Raw genomic sequence first — 21,092 nt, 5'->3', positions numbered from 1 at the left:
GGGCGGTGATGCGATCATTGGTGCTCACTCCTGCCTCCCGGGGCAGGACGCCCCGGGATCCCGGGCGCCCCAGGGGCTGGGGTCGGGGGCTGGGGCGGCGGCGGCGGGGGGGATGGTGGTCTCTACCTGCAGCTCCGGGCCAGGCTCTCCCGCAGCGTCCTGCGCTCCTGCAGACGCCGCTCGTGCCGCTGCTGGAAGGCGAGCTCGCTGTAGACCGGCCGCGACACCTCGTAGCTGCACAAGAACTCGGGCTCGGCCCTGCTGCCCGGCGCGGCCATGGCCACGACCCGCGCCCCGAGGACCGCCGCGCGCGGAGGACAGGCACCCGCCTGCAGGGCTCGGGGGTGGGCGACGCCCCTCAGGATCTTCGCGTCCCGTGGCCGGCACCTGCTTCCCGGGGCTGCCCTACCAAGAGAGGAAAGGACGACCCTTACTTAGAGGGTTTTCGTGGGTGGGGGGGGGGGGTGGAGGGTGACTTCGACTGAGTCGTCTTCTTGGGCAGCTCAGGCGCTGCCCGCGTTGTGCAATCTCCCCGAAATGGGACCGGGAAACAGGGTCCCCGGGGAGCGGGGGAAGCGTGCCTCCCGCTGCGCCCCGCGCTGCGCGCACTGCGCTCGAGATGCGGCTCCACGATCGCCCTGGGAGCCAATGCACAGGGCCCGCCCCGGGTGGGACTTGGGACCCTCGGGCTCAGGGTGGCTTTCTCTGGCTAGCTGCGGGTCACAGCGCTGCTGGGGGACAGGTGGAGCGTTGGCAAGCCTCTGCTCGCTTGCATTTCCAGGAGTCTGTCCAGCCCCCTGGCCCGGACTAGAGTCCCATCCCTGGAGAGCTCGCGGAGGGGCGGGGTGGAGAGCTAGGCATCGCCTGCCTCGAACTCACCTGCTTGGGACCCCGCGCGCGCTCAGGAATGCCCTGGGGACACCGGTCCGCGGCTGCCTTTATAGCGCTCAGTTTTATTTGTGCAGCAACAGAGACACCTCGTTCCAAGGAAGGACGCAGTGACTGCGGTCTTTTCCCCACCGAGCATACCAGGAAAGAAATCCAAAGACTCCCCGAGTTCTTTCCCTTTCCGGAACGGGGAGAGCTGTGACTCTTAATAGTTGTCACATAAGTTGGGGGGGGGGGCGCACGACACTCGGCTTGTCACTCTTCCACCAGCTCCTGTGGGGGTCTACCCGAAGTCAGAGGACAGGTCAAAGCTAATGGGACCCTGGCTTCAGAGGGCACAGAAAAGTTGGAAGCTCTGATCCTGACTTCTATCTAGGCTGTGTGAATCCCGAGGCCCAGAGCCTGGCACAGAAAGCTTCAGATTGCTAGAAAGTCTTTCAGCGGGTGGTGGCTGTGGAGATGATCGTTTCACTCGAGGGCTTTAGAAGCATATTTTGTGCTTATGTCTGTTATCATTCACAATCAAAACCAAGTATCCGGAAGGTCCCCTTTCTTTGAACTTTCTGAGACTTTCTCATCTCAGACAGGTAACCAGGAGGGAAGACACTGGCATAGACAGGATTGAAGACTGGAAGAGGGAGAGGGGCGGTCAGACCCACGCTGTATCATCAGTGTTTTGTCTTCTGTTGGGATGAAATTTAGCTGAAATGAATGATGCTTGGTTAGGATGAGGGTGGAAGAAAGCACTTGGTCAACCAGATCAGTAGTATTGCCTGGATACCAGTGTGCTAAAGTAAATGCAAAAGAGGCTAAAAAAAAAAAAAAATCGGGCTGGAGAGATGGCTTAGGGTTAAGCGCTTGCCTGTGAAGCCTAAGGACCCCAGTTCGAGGCTCGGTTCCCCAGGTCCCACGTTAGCCAGATGCACAGGGGGCGCACGCATCTGGAGTTCATTTGCAGAGGCTGGAAGCCCTGGCGCGCCCATTCTCTCTCTCTCCCTCTATCTCTCTGTGTCTGACGCTCTCAAATAAATAAATAAATAATTTTAAAATTTAAAAAAAAAATCTGGATCTCCTGAGAGCCAACCTTCAGTTGCCGGCTGGGAGAAGACAGGCCACGATGATTCCCTAAGTTCCCAGAAACAAAACTCCTCAAGAGAACTCTAGTGCAAATCTCTTAGTCAATGTGGTTCGTGCACTTTATGTTTCCTCCTGAGGAGTGAATGAGTCAACAACTTTCAACAGATTTTCAAAGGTCAAGAACCAGCTAGGCATGGCAGCGCACACCTTGAGTGCCCACTATCTGGGAGGCTGAGGCAAGAGAATCACTTCAGCCCATGAGTTTCAGACCACCTTGTGTGTGTGTGGGGGGGGGAGACTATTAAAGAAGGAGGGGAGGGCTGGAGAGATGGCTTAGCGGTTAAGCGCTTGCCTGTGAAGCCTAAGGACCCCGGTTCGAGGCTCGGTTCCCCAGGACCCACGTTAGCCAGATGCACAAGGGGGAGCATGTGTCTGGAGTTCGTTTGCAGTGGCTGGAGCCACTGGCGCGCCCATTCTCTCTCTCTGTTGCTCTCAAATAAATAATAAAAATAAAAAATATTTAAAAGGAGGGAACCTGACAATATTATCTAGATCTTGAGCCGCTCCTGTCGTGTAGTGCTTCTTAATATCGGTGGTTCCTCACTAAGAGCTATTTTGTCCCTCACCCAGTCCAATGTGTGGAGAGGTTTTATGCTGTCACAATTGCATAGACGCTACTTAGATATACTGAGTAGAGGTCAAAGGTGCTGTTCAACACCCTGCAAAGGAATTCTCTATAGACCTAAGGTTTTTATACATGATTAACATGCACACTTATTAACAAATTGCCTCATGTTGCCTCATTGGCCATGTTTCTGTCATATATGTGTATGTATGCATTTTTTACAAGTAGCACATTATTGTTGGATATGTGGATATTGTTGGACATATGACTCTACTCTATTGAAGTAGAGGTGAATACCCATGTTAAAGTCTGTATCCACGCTATACTCCCTCACGCATCCCTCCAAGGTCCAGTTGAAACGCTAGTTCTTCCATGAACATTTCCTGGTGCTCTCAATCAGAACCTCCATCAGTGCTGCTTCTGGATTCTCTGGGCATCTTATCTGATCTTCTCTAAGTGCCTCTCACTGTCTTATCTTCAAGTCTTAATTCCATTTACAAGCAAGCCTTATCTCTTTTTCAAAACAAAGCCTTCTTATGGACAAACAGTGATTCTCCCTACAACTATTTTTATCTATTACCATGTTTTCTAAGGAGACTTTTCTACAGTCTAAACATACTTTTTTTAAAGAAAAGAATTGTATATTAGCTGTGGGTCTACAATATTTGCCCAATGAAGAATATGATATGGCTATCTTCCCAGGTGTATATGGATTTGTCTTAACCTTAACCAATGACTGAAAAAATATATATGTAATCACAGTAATTCAGACAACTCACAACTCTTTAGTTAATTTAGGGGCACTCTATGCAAATATAAGCCATGTCTCACTCTGATAAGTATCTCTGGTCATGGTTTCTTGCTATTTTGAACACCTTTAGTCTGTTTTAATCTGCCTTGAGGAACACCGTACATGAGAACTTGGCAATAGCTTTGTGTTAATGTTGATTCAGAAGATGAAGGAGTTGGGTAGAAGTGGCGGAAGGACACGAAAGAAATGGACTACTTAATAATGGCAGGGATCAAAGAGCTAACTTCCCTTGAAGAAGGGACAGGGTTCTTCGAAATGCTTTTGCATAAGAATTTGGTTCAATCATAATGACACATGGGTATGAAAATACCATGATGAAAGCCATTACTTTTTATGTTAAACCAAAAAACTTAATAAAAAGAGAAGTTGGTTCAACTATCACACTGTCATCTGCCCTGTGCGTATTTGGTTCATGATACTGCTTTGCCCCATGGACAGACCAGCATCTCCATTACAGGATTCTATTAAACTACAGAGAACTACTTTTGTATAGACAGAGTCTTTGAATTTGTCTATCTTTTAAATACAAAGAAGAGTGGGAGGCAATACAACTTGCTCTCCCCACCTAATTTTCTTGTTGTATTAAACACCTCAGATTACTCACATCTGATTTATAAAACAAGCCTCACCCATTCCACATAGAGGTGAGTGGCTTATTTATCAGAATTTAATCATATCCACAGAAGCAGATATGACATATCAAAAGAAATGCCAGGCAGTGATACTGCCAATTCACAGTACTTATTTAGCAACTAATGATGACTAAAGCTTTGTAAAGTGTCACATGTCTGTGATCTCAGCACTCAGGAGGCAGAAGTAGGAAGTCATCACAAGTTCAAGGCCACACTGTTCTCCATAGTGAGTTCCTGCCAGACAGGACTGTATAGTGAGCCTGTGTCTCAAAAAGCAAACAATGGCATGTACTACTTAGGTATTTGGCATGTAAAATAGTTACACTATGAAATGCAAATATTCTCTTATTCACTCCCTCAACGATTCAGAATATGTTTGCATTGACTGTGACACGATGATGAACAGAAGCATCCTGGCCACAGGTCTGTAGGCATGGCAGACGTTCATCAAATCAATGGTCACAAACTGTCCTATTTTACCTCAATGGTTCAAACATAGATATTTTCACATCTTATTAGAATTCATCATACAATTGGTGGTGTGTAATAGTCCAGTTGTCAGTCAGAATTCTTCTCTTAGTGGTTCACAAAAAAATCATGAACTTCACAACTAATGGCATCTTGAGATTAATGATATATGGGTATTTGCATAAATTCACAAGTCTAACTAGGCTTTTAAATGTCTTGCTATAAGAATAATTTGAATCATTTGGTAAGAGCAATACATCTTGCTATATTTTCATCATCTAAAGAGAGGTTCTATACTGGGAATTTTATTTTATTTTATCTTTTACAATTTAAATCTTTTTTTGTTTGTTTGTTCGTTTGTTTTTTGAGATAAGGTCTCACTCTAGCTCAGGCTGACCTGGATTTCACTATGTAGTCTCAGGGTGGTCTTGAACTCATGGTGATCCTCCTACCTCTGCTTCCTGAGTGCTGGGATTAAAGGCATACACCACTGCACTCAGCTCACAATTTAAATCATTTTAAAATCAGAATTAGGGAAGAATGAAAAATGTGAATAAATCAAGCATTCTGTTTTTAAAAGAAACCTAGTATCTAATTCTTATAGCTATTTACCTTTAAAGTATAGTGTATAATATATCTTAGGTATCATCGTTATTATTTTGACACAGGGTCTCAGGAAGCCCAAACTGGCCTAGCACTCACTAAGTAGCTAAGGATGACCTTGCACTTATGAGCCTCCTCTCAAGTGCTGGGGTTACTGGCATGAACCACAGCTCCTAGTTTTATGCAGTAAGGGGGTGGAACCCAGGGCCTCTGGCATACTACACAAGTACTCTACCAACTGAAATATTCCTCAGCCTCACTTATCTATTATTTTTAAAACATATTATTAATAGGCTGGAGAGATAGCTTAGTGGTTAAGTGCTTGTCTACGAAGCCTAAGGACCCTGGTTTGAGGTTCGATTCCCCAGGACCCACATTAGCCAGATGCACAAGGGGATGCATACATCTGGAGTTTGTTTGCAGTGGCTGGAAGCCCTGACTCGCCCATTCTCTCTCTCTCTCTCTCTCTCTCTCTCTCTGTTGCTCTCAAATAAATAAATAAAACAATAAACAAAATTTTTTAATATTATTTATTTATTTGCAAGGGGAGAGAGAAAGAGAGAGAGAGAGCGCACCAGGACCTCCTGCCACTGCAAACAAACTCCAGATGCATGCACCACTCTGTGCATATGGCTTTACATGGGTCTTGGGGAATCAAACTAGGATCTTTAGCTTTGCAAACAAGTGCCTAAACCACTAAGCCATCTCTCCAGCCCCTTCTTTTTCATTTTTAAAGAGGCACAATTAGAACTTATGTGAATTCACACTTAAACTGGAAGCATTGCTTGCATTTCAAATCATCACTGGTGCTCAACAAGAAACAACCACCAAGTAAAAATGCATTTTCCTCTGAGAAAATTCAATTTTACTTTTGAACTTTCAAAAAGAACACTTGTTAATCTTGTCAGTGGAGGATACATTTCTGCTGTTTATGCAGCAAGTGAACAAACTTTCAACTTGTATGATCTCTCCTATCAACAACTTACTGGGTTTATTTCACAGTCATACTTTTCAGTTTCTTGCGTGTTACTTTTCTTCCTGTTCAGATGTAAGATATTCTCCTTCAGAACATATATCTCTTATGGCATTAAAAAGTAAGGCATGCTGGGCTGGAGAGATGGCTTAGAGGATAAGGCCCCTGCCTGCAAAGCCAAAGGACTCAGGTTCGATTCCTCAGGACCCACGTAAGCCAGATACACAAGGTAGCACATGTGTCTGGAGTTTATAGTGGTTGAATGCCCTGGTGCGCTCATTCTTTCTCTCTCTCCCTTTCTTCTCCCTCTTTTTCTCTCTCTCTCCTCTCTCCCTTCCTCTGCCTCTTTCTTGCTCTCTCTCTCTCTCTCTCTCTCTCTCTCTCTCTCAAATAAATAAAAATAAAATATTTAAAAAAGGAAGACAGCTTCTAGTAGAAATATTGGGAAATATACTAAATATGAAATTTAAAATAAGGGCTGTAAAGATGGCTCTGGTGTTAAAAGTACTTGCTTACAAAGCCTGATGGCTTAAATCCAATTCCCCAATATTCATGCACAGCCAGATGGGCAAGTGGTGCATGTATCTGGAGTTCATTTGCAGTGCCAAGAGGCCCTAGTTTTCCTCTCTGTTTCTTTCTCTCCCTCTCTTTCTCCCCCACCCCACCGTCTATCTCTCTCCTTGCAAATAAATAAAAATAATTTTTAAAAATAACATTAAATAGAAATCACCACTTATAATCACTGTTAAGCTTTCTACTTATTTCCTTTCTTTCTCCCTATGCACATATATGCATGCATTTTAATCAAGTAAGAGTGTAAGGATAGCCTTTCTTCTATTGTTATGTTGGCAAATTATGACAATGTCATAGTACTGGATAAGTTTGCTACATTAGTGCTTGATTGATAACGGGATTTTGAGAAATCATCAGCTAGGAATAGAACTAATTTTGGTTTTGGTTTCTTTTAAAAAATATTTTATTTACTTATTTATTTGAGAAAGAAAGAAAGAGGCAGGTATATATAGAGAGAATGGGTGCACCAGAGCCTCCAGCCACTGCAAACAAACTCCAGACCATGTGCCATCCTGTACACCTGGCTTTATGTGGGTACTGGAGAATTGCACCTGGGAACCTAGGCTTTGTAGGCAAATGACTTAACCACTAAGCCATCTCTCCTACCCTGTTTATTATTATTATTATTATTATTTATTTATTTATTTATTTATTTATTTATTTTGAGAGAGAGAGAGAAGAGTTGTGCCAGGGTCTCCAACTCCAGACACATGAGTGGGAATAAGCATAATTTTAAAAATATATTTTAGGGCTGGAGAGATGGCTTAGCAGTTAAGCACTTGCCTATGAAGCCTAAGGACCCTGGTTCAAGGCTCGATTCTCCAGGACCCACGTTAGCCAGATGCACAAAGGGGGCGCACGCGTCTGGAGTTCATTTGCAGTGGCCAGAGGCCCTGGCATGTCCATTTTTCTCTCTCTCTATCTGCCTCTTTCTCTCTGTGTGTCCATCGCTTTCAAATAAATAAAAATAAACAAAAAAATTTAAAAAATATATATTTTATTAATTAATTAATTTATTTATTTATTTGAGAGAGAAAGAGGCAGAGAGAGAGGGAGAGAATGGGTACGCTAGGGCCTCTAGCTGCTGCAAGGGACTCCAGATGCATGCGTCCCCTTGTGAATCTGGCTTCCATGGGTCCTGGAGAGTTGAACCGGGATCCTTTGGCTTTGCAGGCAAACATCTAAGCCACTAAGCCATCCCTCCAGCCTGGGAATAAGCATACATTTTAAAAAATGAACACAAGACTTACAAAACACACTTCAGGGCCAGGGAGATGGCTCAGCAGGTGAGAGTGTTTGCTTCAGGCACAAGAGCCTGAGTGTCACTACCTGGGACCTATGAAAATAGCTGGCATAGCAACACATGTCTGTAACCCCATCCTGTGGGAAGCAGAGACCAGAGACTTGCTAAAGCTCGTGAAAACCACAGCTTGCATTCAGAGTGACACATACATATAACACACACACATACACATATGTGCACACATGTATGTGCACACTCCCCTCACATACGACATGCAAAAAACTTTTTAAAAAGTGAAGTGACTTTTTTAGGACTGGAAAGATTGCTTAGTGGTTAAGGCACATGTCTGCAAAGCCAAAGGACCCAGGTTCAATTTTCCAGAACCCACATGTAAGCCAGATACATAGGGTGGCACATTTGTCTGCTGTTTGTTTGCTGAAGGCCTTAGTGTGCCCATTCTCTCTCCTTCTATCTGCCTCTCTCTCTTTCTTTCAAATGAATAAAGTTCCTTAAGAAATTTTCAAAACTCACTATTTTAGACTTGCATTCGATTTATAAGACATAGTACAGTTTTCATATGTCTCCATATAATTTCCCCTACTTACATCCTTTTTTTCCACATCCCCGCCAACATTTATGATCATTTGTTTTCATGATGGTGGCCATTCTGACAGGAGTGAGATGGAATCTCAATGTAGTTTTAATCTGCATTTCCCTGATGACTAGTGACGTAGAACATTTTTTTAGATGCTCATATGCCATTCGTATTTCTTCCTTTGAGAACTCTCTATTTAGCTCCATAGCCCATTTTTTTGCTTGGCTTGTTTGATTCCTTATTATTTCACTTTTTGAGTTCTTTGTATATCCTAGATATTAATCCTCTATCAGATATATAGCTGGTGACAATTTTTTCCCATTCTGTGGGTTGCCTCTTTGCTTTTTTCACTGTGTCCTTTGCACTGCAAAATCTTTGTAATTTCATGAGGACCCAGTGATTAATCTGTGGTTTTATTACCTGAACAATTGGGGTTGTATTCAGAAAGTCTTTGCCAAGACCAATATGTTGAAGGGTTTCCCCTACTTATTCCTCTAGCAGTTTCAGAGTTTCCGGTCTGATGTTAAGGTCTTTAATCCATTTGGACTTAATTCTTGTGCATGGCGAGAGAGAAGAATCTATTTTCATCCTTCTGCAGATACATATCCAGTTTTCCCAACACCATTTGCTGAAGAGGCTGTCTTTTCTCCAATGAGTATTTTTGGCATTTCTATCGAATATCAGGTGGCTATAGCTACTTGGGCTTACATCTGGGTCCTCTATTCTGTTCCACTGATCTATATGTCTGTTTTTGTGCCAGTACCATGCTGTTTTTGTTACTATGGCTCTGTAACATAGGTTAAAATCAGGTATGGTGATACCACCAGCCTTATTTTTGTTGCTCAGTATTATTTTAGATATTAGAGGTTTTTTGTGATTCCAAATGAATTTTAGGATTGTTTTTTCTATTTCCATGAAGAATGCTTTTGGAATTTTGATAGGGATTGCATTAAATGTGTAGATTGCTTTGATTTCTTTACTTTTTATCTAATGTAGCATTTCTGTTTCAAGAACCAAGCCAGAATACCACAATGTTAGCTTCTCAGAATTCTCTTGTTTCTATGACATTGACAAATATGAGAAAGGTTGGCCAGGTATTTTGTAGGACATCATGCCATTGTTTTTTTTTTGGTTGTTTTTTTTTTTTAAGAATATAGAATTTGCCAGGCGTGGTGGCACACACCTTTAATCCCAGCACTCAGGAGGCAGAGGTAGGAGGATCACCATGAGTTCGAGGCCACCTTGAGACTCCATAGTAAATTCTAGGTCAGCCTGGGCTAGAGTGAGACCCTGCCTTGAGGAAAAAAATATATATAGAGAGATTTTTATCTCATTTTAGTTAAAAAAACATAATCATACCATCAAATGACTGATATTGTTTCTATGGGTGGAAAAATGAGAAGTAAAGTGCCTCTTCATGGCAGAGCATAAAAGATACATTGTTGAAAATGATCCTGACATCCTGGTGGAGGGAATGTTTATGAGGTTTCTCCACTGGGAACTGATTCTCCCCTCCCCATTCTGTCTTCCTCAGAAGGAAGTCATCCTATGTAACACATACTTAAGGAGAGGGGAGTTAAGATTATTAAATCTTACTTTCAAATTATTTTAAAAATTAAAATTTAAAATTATTTTTAAAAGCCAGGCACGGTGGCACACGCCTTTAATCCCAGCACTCAGGAGGCAGAGGTAGGAGGATCGCCATGAGTTCGAGGCCACCCTGAGACTCCATAGTGAATTCCAGGTCAGCCTGGGCTAGAGTGAGACCCTACCTTGAAAAACCAAAAAAAAAAAAAATTATTTTTAAAATTAACGATGCAAGCCAGGGATGGTGGCACATGCCTTTAATCCCAGCACTCGGGAGGCAGAGGTAGAAGGATCACTGTGAGTTCGAGGCCACCCTGAGAATACATAGTGAATTCCAGGTCAGCCTGGGCTAGAGCAAAACCCTACCTTGAAAAAAAGAAAAAACTATACTATGTTCTATAAATCGAATTCAAATCTAAAAAAAAGTGATTTTTTAAAAAGTTTTTGCTTTTTTTTTTTTTGAGGTAAGGTCTCACTCTAGCTCAGGCTGACCTGGAATTCACTATGTAGTCTCAGGGTGGCCTCGAACTCACAGTGATCCTCCTATCTCTGCCTCCTGAGTGCTGGGTTTAAAGGTGTGCGCTAACACACCTGGCAATGTTTGTTTGTTTGTTTGTTTTTAAATTTTTAAGGAACTTAATTTTGTCCACAAAAGTTATTTGGAATTTTCCTGCGGGGGAAGTTTGCTTCTTTCTCATTTATTGATTTATTCAACCGTGTATGTCATTATGGAATTTTTGTTGTTGTTGTTGCTTTGAGGTAGGGTCTCCCTCTAGCCCAGGCTGACTTGGAATTCACTATGTAGTCTCAGGGTGGCCTCAAACTCACAGCAATCCTCCTACCTCTGCCTCCCAAGTGCTGGGATTAAAGGTGTGTGCCACCACATCCAGCATTATAGAATTATTATTATTTTTTTTTAGGTAGGGTCTCATTCTAGCTCAGGCAGGCCTGGAATTCATTACGTAGTCTCAGGTTGGTTTCAAACTCACAGTGATCCTCCTACCTCTGCCTCCTGAGTGCTGGCATGCACCCCCACACCCTGCTCATTATGGAATTTTGAATATTTGATTTATACCTCACATTAGAACTTAGAGTAACTAAATATGTTTTGAACAATCACATTATTCCAGTTTTCTCCGTCCAGAATGTTCTCACCTGGCTCCTGTGCGCCTTCGGCAGAGCTGCACCAGCGCAGAGTGGATTTCTTCTGTTTGTTTGTTTCTGCTTTTGCACCACTTCACTTTCTGGCATCACACAATGTTCTATAGTTATCTTGTATATTTTCTGAGCCAGTCTTAGAATCTGCCATTTCTCCAAGAAAACCTCATTCATTTTATTGGTGAATGTACTAGAAGCCAAGACCTAGCTGATAAATGTGTTCATTGCTACTGGAGTGTGGGCATTGTATCTGCTATACCAAAGAAATGTGTGTGCATATTAACTACCACAGACATATAAACATAATTATAATTGTTCTAAATGTAACCATCTGTACCTCTAGTAAGCTAAATATTGATTCATACTAACAAAGAGATTTACTTTTATTATACAGTATCTTTTACTGCTTATTTATTTCTATTAAGTCTATATGTTAGTCAATCATTTTATTTATTTTTATTTATTTGCAAGGAAAGAGAATAAGAAAGAGAGAGAGAGAGAGAGAGAGAGACCGAGAGAATGGGCATGCCAGGGCCTTTAGCCATTGCAAACAAACTCCAGATGCATGTGCCACTTTCTGCATCTGGCTTTAAGTGGATACTGGAAAACTGAACTCAGATCTTAGGCTTTGCAGGCATATACCTTAACTGCTGGGCCATCTCTCCAGTCCCTAGTCAATCATTTAAAAAAAATGATTAAGATGTTTGAAATGCCGTAGTGATATGATAAGTTGTGTTTATGTCTATCTTGATAATTGTGGGTTGCTAAATGCAAATAAAAAATGCTCTACTGAAAAGGAGCACATATATCAAAATGTTGTTAATCAAGCTTTTAAATATGTAGGAACAAGATGATAAAATAATTCACATGAATGATTATTTTATAAAGAATGAGCTTTGAGCTGGAGATATGGCTCTGGGTTGACCCGGGTTCAGTTGCCCAGTACCCACATAAAGTCAGACACACAAAGTGATACATGAATCTGGAGTTCAATTGCAGTGGCTGGAGGCCCTGCTGTGCCCATTCTCTCTCTCTCTCCTTGCAAATAAATTTTTTAAAAAGAACCTCATTTGCATTATATGTTGCATGAATAGTTCAATATGGTAAAAATGGAATTTTAAATTTTCTTTCAATCTTGTTCTCAGACTTGTGTCTTTTCCAGTATCTCTATCTTGATGAATGGTTTCTTATCTATCTAGTCATTCCTTCTTTCTTACCTTTCATTTTGTCTCCGTGTTTGGGTTTTGGTTTCTGTGATGCTGGGGATGAACTCAGGGTCTACCACGGAGCCACTTCCCTTCTGCCCACCCCAAGCCCCACCCACCGTTTGGATAGTCATTCAGTTCCTCAGATGTTGCCGCTGCTTGGGTTCAGGCCAGAATTACGCTAAGGTGACAGTCTCCTAACAGGATACTTTGCCTGTCCTCCCGCTCTTCTCACCAGTTTTCCTCCAAAGCAGAGCCTGAAAAAGTGACATAATACAAATGCCTCCAGTGGCAGCACTTAGCGGCAGAGGCAAGAGGATGACTTGAGTCTGGGATATGGTCTGAGCAACACAGCAAGACCATGTCTTAAAAACATAGACAAGTGCTGGAGAGATGGCTTAGAGGGTAAGGCACTTGCCTGCAAAGCCTAAGGACCCAGGATTTATTCCCCAGGACCCATATAAGTCAGATGCACAAGGGGGTGCATGTATCTGCCATTCATTTACAGTGGCTGGAGCCCCTAGCATGCCCATTTTCTCTCTGTCTCTATCTGCCTATTCCTCTCTCAAATAAATAAATAAATACAAATAAAACTTTTTAAAATGTTTTATTTATTTTTATTTTTTTTAATTCTTATTAGCATTTTCCATGATTATAAAAAATATCCCATGTTAATTCCCTCCCCCCCCCTTTCTCCTTTGAAATTCCATTCTCCATCATATTACCTCCCCATCACAATCACAAATAAAACTTATAATAAAAAACACAGACACGGGCTGGAGAGATGGCTTAGCGGTTAAGCGCTTGCCTGTGAAGCCTAAGGGCCCCAGTTCGAGGCTCAATTCCCCAGGTCCCACGTTAGCCAGATGCACAAGGGGGCGCACGCGTCTGGAGTTTGTTTGCAGTGGCTGGAAACCCTGGCGCGCCCATTCTCTCTCTCTCTCTCTCTCTCTCTCTTTCTCTCTCTCTCTCTCTCTGTCACTCCCAAATAAATAAATAAAAGTAAACAAAAAAAAATTTTAAAAACACAGACAGAACAAAAAGAATGTGTGATGTAGGTTATCCTTAATTTTTAAACCTTTCAAAATGGCTCTCCATTTCCACTAACTCTTTCTGAAGACTTATGGGACTAAGCTGCCTTGTTAATAACGTGTGTGTGTGTGTGTGTGTGTGTGTGTGTGTGTTCGCGCGTGCATGCACATGCACCAAGATTTCTTTCAGCTGTAAACAAATGCTAGATGCTTGTGACACTTTTTGCATCTGGTTTATGAGGGTGCTGGGGAATTGAATTCTGGCCCTGGCTGGTAGGATCTGCAAACAAACTCCTTTAACTACTGAGTCATCTTTCCAGCCCTCTAAGGCATCTTTTATATCTTGATCTGGCGTTCTGTTTCTTTCTGTGCATGGAACTCTTTCCCCCCACCTTTTCCTGGCTTCTGTCTTGGTATTGCTATTCCTTTGAAGGTGGGTGGTATCCCTTTTAGCCAAGGTAAGACGTTATTCCTGAAGGCAAACTTAGCTCTTGTGTGTGTACATCTACCACACTGAAAGATACTTTTCTGAATTCAGTGTTAAACTGTAAAACCCTTGAGAGTAAGGAGCTTATTAAGAATGTTGTGGAGTCACTCTCTCTCTCCCTCTGTATTTAATAAGTAAACAAATATCTATCTATCTATCTATCTATCTATCTATCTATCTATCATCTATCTATCTATCTATCTATCTATCTATCTATCTATCTATCTATAAAAGGGCTGGAGAGATGGCTTAGCAGTTAAGGTGCTTATCTATGAAGCCTAAGGATCTAAGTTTGATTCTCCATGTCCTACGTAAGCCAGATGCACACGGTGGCGCATGCATCTGGAGTTTGTTTGCAGCGGCTAGGTGCCCTGGTGTGCCCATTCTCTCTCATAAGCAAATAAATAAATATAAAAAGAATGTTGTGGAGTCAGACTGTCTTGGTTCTGTCACTTTCTACCCAGGTGACCTTGAAACGTTATTTAACTTTCTCCAGGCTCAATTTATTTTAATTTTAATTTAAGTACTTGAGAAATGCTAGCTATTATAATTGAGTTCTAGAGCCCTGCGGAGCTGTTTCACTTACATCTTGATATATTTTGAGCTTCATTCCAGAAAAAGGTACATGAGTGTATGTATATGTTATTCGAGAGTGCCAAGAATAGCTAATTTTATCTGTCAAAAACGTCTTCCTAGCACGCTCTTTTGAGTCACTGATTTTGGCTTTTAGTAAGCTACAAAGCTAAAGGTTGTTAATTGGGAGAACAGCCAACAAAACTTACCCACAGCTTCTGACTCACACGCCGAACAGAGCTGGCAGCATCAGTGCCAAGCTGCCTTCTGTTTCTAATAATTTTTCTTTCTAATTTAGTTTCTCCCACCCAAAGGGATTATCATTTGTTTGTATTACGGAATCTGTGAAGATGTCACAAGGTAGAAGGTTATTTTCCAGTAGATGGAACCAATATTTGCTGAGCATCACAGTGGTCTTTATGTACTGAACAAGAGATACTTCCTTATGCACCCATGGATATCAGAGACTGGCATGACCCTTAAGAGTGCAAACAATTATTTTCCAATTTGATTTAAGGTCCCTTCCACAGGAGGGAACCTGTGGAATGTCCCCTTCCAGGAAGTCCCACCACTATCTCCCTTGGACAGAACCATCTTTTCTTTTCTTTTCTTTTTTTTTTTTTTAATTTATTTATTTGAGAGCGACAAACACAGAGAGAAAGACAGATAGAGGGAGGGAGAGAGAATGGGTACGGCAGGGCTTCCAGCCTCTGCAAACGAACTCCAGACGCGTGCGCCCCCTTGTGCATCTGGCTAACGTGGGACCTGGGGAACCGAGCCTCGAACCGGGGTTCTTAGGCTTCACAGGCAAGCGCTTAACCGCTAGGCCATCTCTCCAGCCCAGAACCATCTTTTCTTTAGAGTCTTTACTATATTTTATTTCTACCACAGATTTGACATCATCTTATAGCTTTGCTGGTCCCTTCTATATTTGCATAGATTCTCAATAGAAATGTTTCTTGAGAGCTAAAGTTCATCTCTGTGACCTGACCTCTCTCATAGCTATAATGAAGTAATGCCCCATTGGTATGGCAATTAAATACCATGGCAAACTTTTTGGACCATAGTAAGGTACTCAGTAAAATGAATTCCTTTTTCTTTCTTCCTTAGTTTTGTGCTTATTCCACGGTACCTTGCTGAGAAGTAAAAGACTCTACAGAGCAGGCATTTAGAGGATATGTTTTGGGTTTGATTTCCTGCTCAACTACTCACTAAAAATTTCAGGAAACAATCTCTTGATATCTCATTTTCCTTGTCTGTAAACTTCACCTCCAGCACTTACTTCATAACGTTGTTGTAATTGTTAAATGAGGAAGAGGTCAAGCAACCAGAACTGAGCACAAGGCACATACTCAATGCTCATGTAACCTTGGTTATTGTTCTCTACCTGGTGATTGCCTTTTATTTTCCTATTTAGGTTGCTGAATTATGTTACATTTGGATCTCATGCATGATTAGACTCTATGCAATTACTCAAGTCATAAAAATAAAAAAAATTGGGTTGGAGGGATGGCTTACTGGTTAAAGTATTTGCCTGCACAGGTTCAATTCCCCAGGACCCAAGTAAGCCAGGTGCACAAGATGGTGCATGTGTCTGGAGTTTGTTTGCAGTGGCTGGAGGCCCTGGCAGCCCATTCTCTCTTTCTGTCTCTCTCCTTGACTCTCTCAAATAAATAAATACAAACTTTTAAAAAAATAATTTTTTTTCTCTTCCTCTCAGTCTCATGTTAAACTCGAAGTTGGGAGAGGTGGATAATGGAGATAAAACATCACCTTCAGCATGACTGCCCACGGCATGGGGGAGGACCATAATCCAAAGGACCCAGAGCAGTTGAGGATGCTGTTTATTGAAACTATAGATGCAGGTTTGAGAGAACATTTTGAGAAGGGTGGGGGGGGGGCACTTTCACCTACACAAGACCATCATAAGAGGAGGAAAAGATCAGAACATCAAAATAAAAGAGAGACTGATTGAGATGGGGAGGGGATATGATGGAGAATGGAGTTTCAAAGGGGAAAGTGGGGGGGGGGGGGATGGAGGGTATTACTATGGAATATTTTCTTTTGCTTTTTTAAATTTAATTTTTATTAACATTTTCCATGATTATAAAATAAATCCCATGGTAATACCCTCACTCCCCCCCCCCCCACTTTCCTCTTTGACATTCCATTCTCCATCATATTGGATATTTTTTATAATCATGGAAAATGTTAATAAAAATTGAGGAAAAAAACTGTCTTTCAGAAATATCACACCATTAATGGGCACAATCGTGAAGTGAAAGAAGCCCTTTGTGAACAAGAGATACAATCTGCTGGGTCACAGAGAGGTCGTGGAGGTGGGTCTGGCAACTTCATGGGTCGTACTGGAAACTTTGGAGGTGGTGGAAGTAATCTTGGCCATGGTGAGAAGTTTGGTGGAAGAGGTGGCTCTGGCGGTGGCAGTAGTGAGCATTATGGTGGAGGTGATGGTGGCACTGTGGAGGAGGTCCAGGTTATAGTCAGAGAGGCAGCTACAGTGCTGATGGACCAGGACATGGAAACCAAAATGGTGGATATGGTGGTGAAGGAGGAGGACATGGTCATTACAATGAAGGAGGGAATTTTGGTGGTGGTAACTATGGTGGAGGTGGAAACTACAATGATTTTGGAAATTATAGTAGACAACAGCAGTTGAATTATGGACCCATGAAGGGGGGTGCCGTATTGGTGGAAGCAGCTCTGGCAGTCCATATGGTTGTGAGAGTGGTGGATATGGCAGCAGAAGGTTTTTTTTTTTTTTAATTTTTATTTATTTATTTGAGAGCGACAGACACAGAGAGAAGGACAGAGAGAGGGAGAGAGAGAGAATGGGCGCGCCAGCCTCTGCAAACGAACTCCAGACGCGTGCGCCCCCTTGTGCATCTGGCTAACGTGGGACCTGGGGAACCGAGCCTCGAACCGGGGTCCTTAGGCTTCACAGGCAAGCGCTTAACCGCTAAGCCATCTCTCCAGCCCAGCAGAAGGTTTTTAAAACCACACCAAAAGGGCTGCAGGTCTTAGTCGGAGAGAGAGCGAGGAGTTGTCAGCGAAGCTGCAGGTTACTTTGAGACAGTTGTGCCAAATGCATTAGAGGAACTGTACAAATCTGCCACCAAAGGAGCGGTGATCCAGTCCCAAAAGTGACTGCAGCTTAAACAGGAAAGCCTTCTTGTTGAGGATGGCCACATCACAGTTTGCAAAAAGTATGGCCGTTGATTAATGCAATGCATTGTCCGTGAGACTCACATTCCTGAGCCCTTTCATCTGTTGTAGCTTTAATTTCTTGACTCACATTCCTGAGCCCTTTCATCTGTTGTAGCTTTAATTTCTTTACATCAAGTATATTGCCCTGTAAACTGTGGTAGTGGTATCAGAAAGTTTAAAAAAATTAGAAATTTTTAGGCCAGGTGTGGTGGTGCATGCCTTTAATCCCAGCACTCGGGAGGCAGAGGTAGGTGGATTGCTGTGAGTTCAAGGCCACCCTGAGACTACATAGTGAATTCCAGGTCAGCCTGAGCTGGAGTGAGAACCTTAAAAAAACAACAAAAAAAAAAAAAAAAAAAGAAAAGAGCAGAAATTTTTAACATTTCAAAACAAATTAAGGAAACTTAACAAAATATTGGAAGAAAAAACAAGAAATGATTAAGTAGGATCATAACCAATAGTAAAGGTGTTTAATGAAGGTAAATGAGAGATTCCTAGTGGCATACATCTTAATTTAAATACTAAAGTTCTGGAAAAGACAAAGTCACCTGCTAATTTAATGTTAGTGTAATTATATTAGGAACAAACAAATGCTAATATAGGCTGAGAATATATGGAAGTCTAAATAAAGCTTTTTCTTCTAACAAGCTTGTAATACATGATAAATATTTCACTCTGTACAATGTCTTCAGAAAAGTAACAGGTGCTTAATGCAGCAATATGGTTTTGTTAGAAAATGGTTAATTTCTTCTTTTTTATGATTTAAGAAATCAACATTTCTACAATGTTAACCTAAATGATAACCTACAAATCATAGTCCTTAGGCCCTTTTCCCAGTTCCCCTTGCCAAAGGCAACTACTTTTAAATCTTTCAGCTGATTCTTAGATATGTCTGTTTATACATTTTTTTCTTACTGTGTGATTTAGCTCTTTCCTGTGTTTTCACCACTCTCAAATATCTACATATTATTTCTCCATCTTCTGAATATAGGATCATAATTTTGGTTAGATCAATAGTGTTACATGAATGTAATTCTGTCTTTTATTTGGAATGGAGTGATGCATATATTTGTGGATTTTTTTTTTCAGTTTCCCTTGTCCTTTTTTGCTTATTTCTTTATCTTGACTCTCCTGTTTGCACTTGTCTCTTTTCCACACGACTAATGAGCTCCCTTTACCGACATCCTGAGAATCCCCTCTGGCTCTCACATGCGTGCATTTCCTTTTCCCAGCGTCAGTCTCCCCACTTTGTGGCTTACCAACATCTCGAGAATTCCCTCTGCCTCTCGCACGTGTGGATTTCCTGGAACCGGCTTCAGTCTTCCTCATTCTTGGTCTACTCAGCTTCCAGACGAAGCACATTCTCTGTCCACTAGCTTCTTGAGGAAGACCATGTGTGAAGTAATATTTTTGAGAACATACAGGCCTTAAAAATGTCTTTGGGGCATAGTAGGTAAATTGCTTGCCTTATAAGTTTGAGAATCTGAGAATCAATCTCCAAAACCCATATAAAAACAAATAGGAATAAAACAGCAGACCAATGCTATTAGAAAAAAGAAACGGTGATGGGTTGGAGAGATGGCTGAGCGATTTAGGCACTTGCCTGCAAAGCCTAAGGACTCATGTTGGACTCTCCAGGTTCCACGTAAGCCAGATGCACAAAGCAACACAAGCGCACAAGGTCACACATGTGCACAAGGAGGTTTATGTGTCTGGAGTTTGATTGCAGTGGCTGGAGGCCCTGGTGTGCCAATTCTCTCTCTCTCTCTCTCATAAAACAAAAAAGGCCAGTCTGTTGGGCTTGCCTCAAAAACACAGTACAAAACAAAACAAAAAACAGTGGGCTGTAGAGATGGTTTAGCAGTTAAGATACTTACCTGGAAAGCCAAAGGACCCAGATTCCATTCTCCAGTACCCACATAAGCCAGATGCACTAGGTGGCACATGTGTCTCAAGTTCATTTGCAGCAGCTGACAGCTCTGGTGTGCCCATTCTCTCCCTCCCTCCCTCTCTCTCTCTCTCTAATAAGTAAAAATTAAATTTTTTAAATGCAAAAAACTCCCAGCAGCAACAACAAAAATCTGAAACCAACCAACCAATCATCTTTTCCTTAAAAAAAACTTTGTACTCACTCACACTTGATTAGAAGCTTTTCTGAGTCTAGAGCACAAGGCTGGGTACATATTTTTTTTTCTTCGGAAATTTGAAAACATTGTCCTGTTGCTTTCTACTTTTCAGTGCTTCTTTTGAGAAAGCGGAACTTACTCATATCCCTTAACTTCTGTGAGGTTTTTTTTAATTTAATTTAAATTTTTTTTTATTTATTTGAGAGCAACAGAGAGAGAGAGAGAGAGAGAGAGAGAGAGAGAGAGAGAGAGAGAGAGAGAGAGGGAGGGAGGGAGGGAGGGAGGGAGGGAGGGAGGGAGGGAGGGAGGGAGGGAGGGAGGGAGGGAGGGAGGGAGAGAGGGAGAGAGGGAGAGAGGGAGAGAGGGAGAGAGGGAGAGAGGGAGAGAGGGAGAGAGGGAGAGAGAGAATGGGTGCGCCAGGGCCTCCAGCCACTGTGAACAAACTCCAGACACGTGCGCCCCCTTGTGCATCTGGCTAATGTGGGTCCTGGAGAATTAAGCCTCAAACTGGGGTCCTTAGGCTTCACAGGCAAGTGCTTAACCGCTAAGCCATCTCTTCAGCCCATTGTGAGTTTTTTTTTTTTTAAATACTTTATTTATTTGAGAGATAGGAAGAGGCAGAGAGAGGGAGGGAGAGAATGGGCATGCCAGGGTCTTCAGCCACTGCAAACGAACTCCAGATGCATGTGCCCCCTTGTACATCTGGCTTATGTGGGTCCTGGAGAACCAAATTGGGATCCTTGGGCTTTGCAGACAAATGCCTTAACTGCTAAGCCATCTCTCCAGCCCAACTTCTGGGAGTTGACTGAACACTTGTAAAATCTTCTCTTTGAATCCAATTCACTAGTATAGGTCGAGACTATGGTTTGAATGTGTCCCTTCAAAAGTCACTTGTTCAAATGAATGGCCAAGGCAGTGGTATTAAGAAGTGGGCTTTTAAGAAGTAAGTAATGAATAGGATTAGGCACCTTTAAACAGGGGCTTAGTGTAGCAAACCAATTTCTTTAAGAACACAAAATTGTCTTTCTGAGGGATAAAGCATCAAAACACCATTTTAGCAGCAGCAAGCTGCCTTCACCAGATATTGAACCTGCTGGTGACTATAGCTTGCCTGTCCCAGATTTGAGAACTGGGGGAAATAAGATATTTAAAATATATTTTTATATTATTTATTTACTGGAGAGAAAGAGAGGGAAAGAAAGAGGAAAATAG

General features: G+C 42.2%; 1 protein-coding gene and 1 pseudogene across 1 annotated transcript in view; one reads left to right on the top strand and one right to left on the bottom strand.

Annotated features, from left to right (window-relative positions):
• Positions 1–278, bottom strand: part of Slc26a4 (solute carrier family 26 member 4) — a 54,672-nt gene extending 54,394 nt beyond the window's left edge. Inside the window, exon 1 of the mRNA XM_004652872.2 lies at positions 127–278. Within this exon, the coding sequence (XP_004652929.2) occupies positions 127–278 (152 nt within the window). The remainder of the gene's footprint in view (positions 1–126) is intronic.
• On the top strand, positions 277–20,827 carry LOC105943694 (annotated as a pseudogene).
• The last annotated feature ends 265 nt before the right edge of the window (positions 20,828–21,092 follow it).

Source organism: Jaculus jaculus, chromosome 16, assembly GCF_020740685.1.
Source record: "Jaculus jaculus isolate mJacJac1 chromosome 16, mJacJac1.mat.Y.cur, whole genome shotgun sequence".
NCBI classification, from domain to species: Eukaryota; Metazoa; Chordata; class Mammalia; order Rodentia; family Dipodidae; genus Jaculus; species Jaculus jaculus.
This window is presented reverse-complemented; position numbering and strand designations above follow the sequence as displayed.